This window comes from Trichechus manatus, unplaced genomic scaffold, assembly GCF_000243295.1.
Source record: "Trichechus manatus latirostris isolate Lorelei unplaced genomic scaffold, TriManLat1.0 scaffold00037, whole genome shotgun sequence".
Classification (NCBI taxonomy): Eukaryota; Metazoa; Chordata; class Mammalia; order Sirenia; family Trichechidae; genus Trichechus; species Trichechus manatus.
The window spans coordinates 8,313,176-8,313,973 of NW_004443973.1; the positions used below are offsets into that span (position 1 = coordinate 8,313,176).

Consider the following 798-nt stretch of genomic DNA (forward strand, 5'->3'; position numbering starts at 1 on the left):
GGAGGCGGCGCGGGGGCCGCGGGGGGCTCGGACTTCGGCTGCAGCGCCGCGGCGCCGCGCTCCGAGAGCGGCTTTCTGCCCTACTCGGCCGCTGTGCTTAGCAAGACCGCCGTGAGCCCGCCGGACCAGAGGGACGAGGCGCCGCTTACCAGATAACTACGTCGCCGCCGCCAGGGGGCCGCGCCCGCCCCTGTGCGTGTGCCCGGGAGTCCCCATGTGCGCCCCCTGAGCCCTCGCGCCCTGCGTGCGCCCCTGCTCCCGCTGCCCGCTGCCCGCTGCCCGCTGCTACCGTTGCCAGCAGGGGGCGCCCCGGGGAGAGAGAGGCCGAAGGGAACCTGCCCCGAATTGGGGGGGAAAGAGCCGGCGCGAAAGTCTGGAGAGCGCTCCCACCCCCACCCCCACATACAAATTATTTCTATTTTTGTATTTGCCACCCAGACGCTTCTCCTCTGTCCCCTCTTCTGTTTCTGGCCGCCCAGGCCCTGCTTCCCGCCTCTGTTCTGAGCTCTTGGACTCCCGGAAGACAATCCTCCCGCTCTGAGTCTCGAGCCCGGCTGTGCGTCCTCAGACTCCGGTTACTCGGCTGAACCGGGTGGCCGAAAGCGACGGAGAACCAAAACAAAGAGAGGAATGGTGTGCACTAGTGCTTTGTGAGGGAAAAGTCACCCTCGAGGCTTCTCCTGCTGCTTTCTCTCTCATCCTTCCTTTCTTTTCTTTAAACGAGGGTGGAGGGAGGTGACAATTTTTCTCTCATTGTTAGCTTGTTAGGGGCCCTGCCCGAGGACAGAGGCAGAGTGG

General features: G+C 64.7%; 1 protein-coding gene across 1 annotated transcript in view; it reads left to right on the top strand.

Annotated features, from left to right (window-relative positions):
• EVX2 (even-skipped homeobox 2) overlaps positions 1–156 on the top strand; it is a 3,735-nt gene extending 3,579 nt beyond the window's left edge. Inside the window, exon 4 of the mRNA XM_004375587.1 lies at positions 5–156. Coding sequence (XP_004375644.1) covers positions 5–156 — 152 coding nt within the window. The remainder of the gene's footprint in view (positions 1–4) is intronic.
• The last annotated feature ends 642 nt before the right edge of the window (positions 157–798 follow it).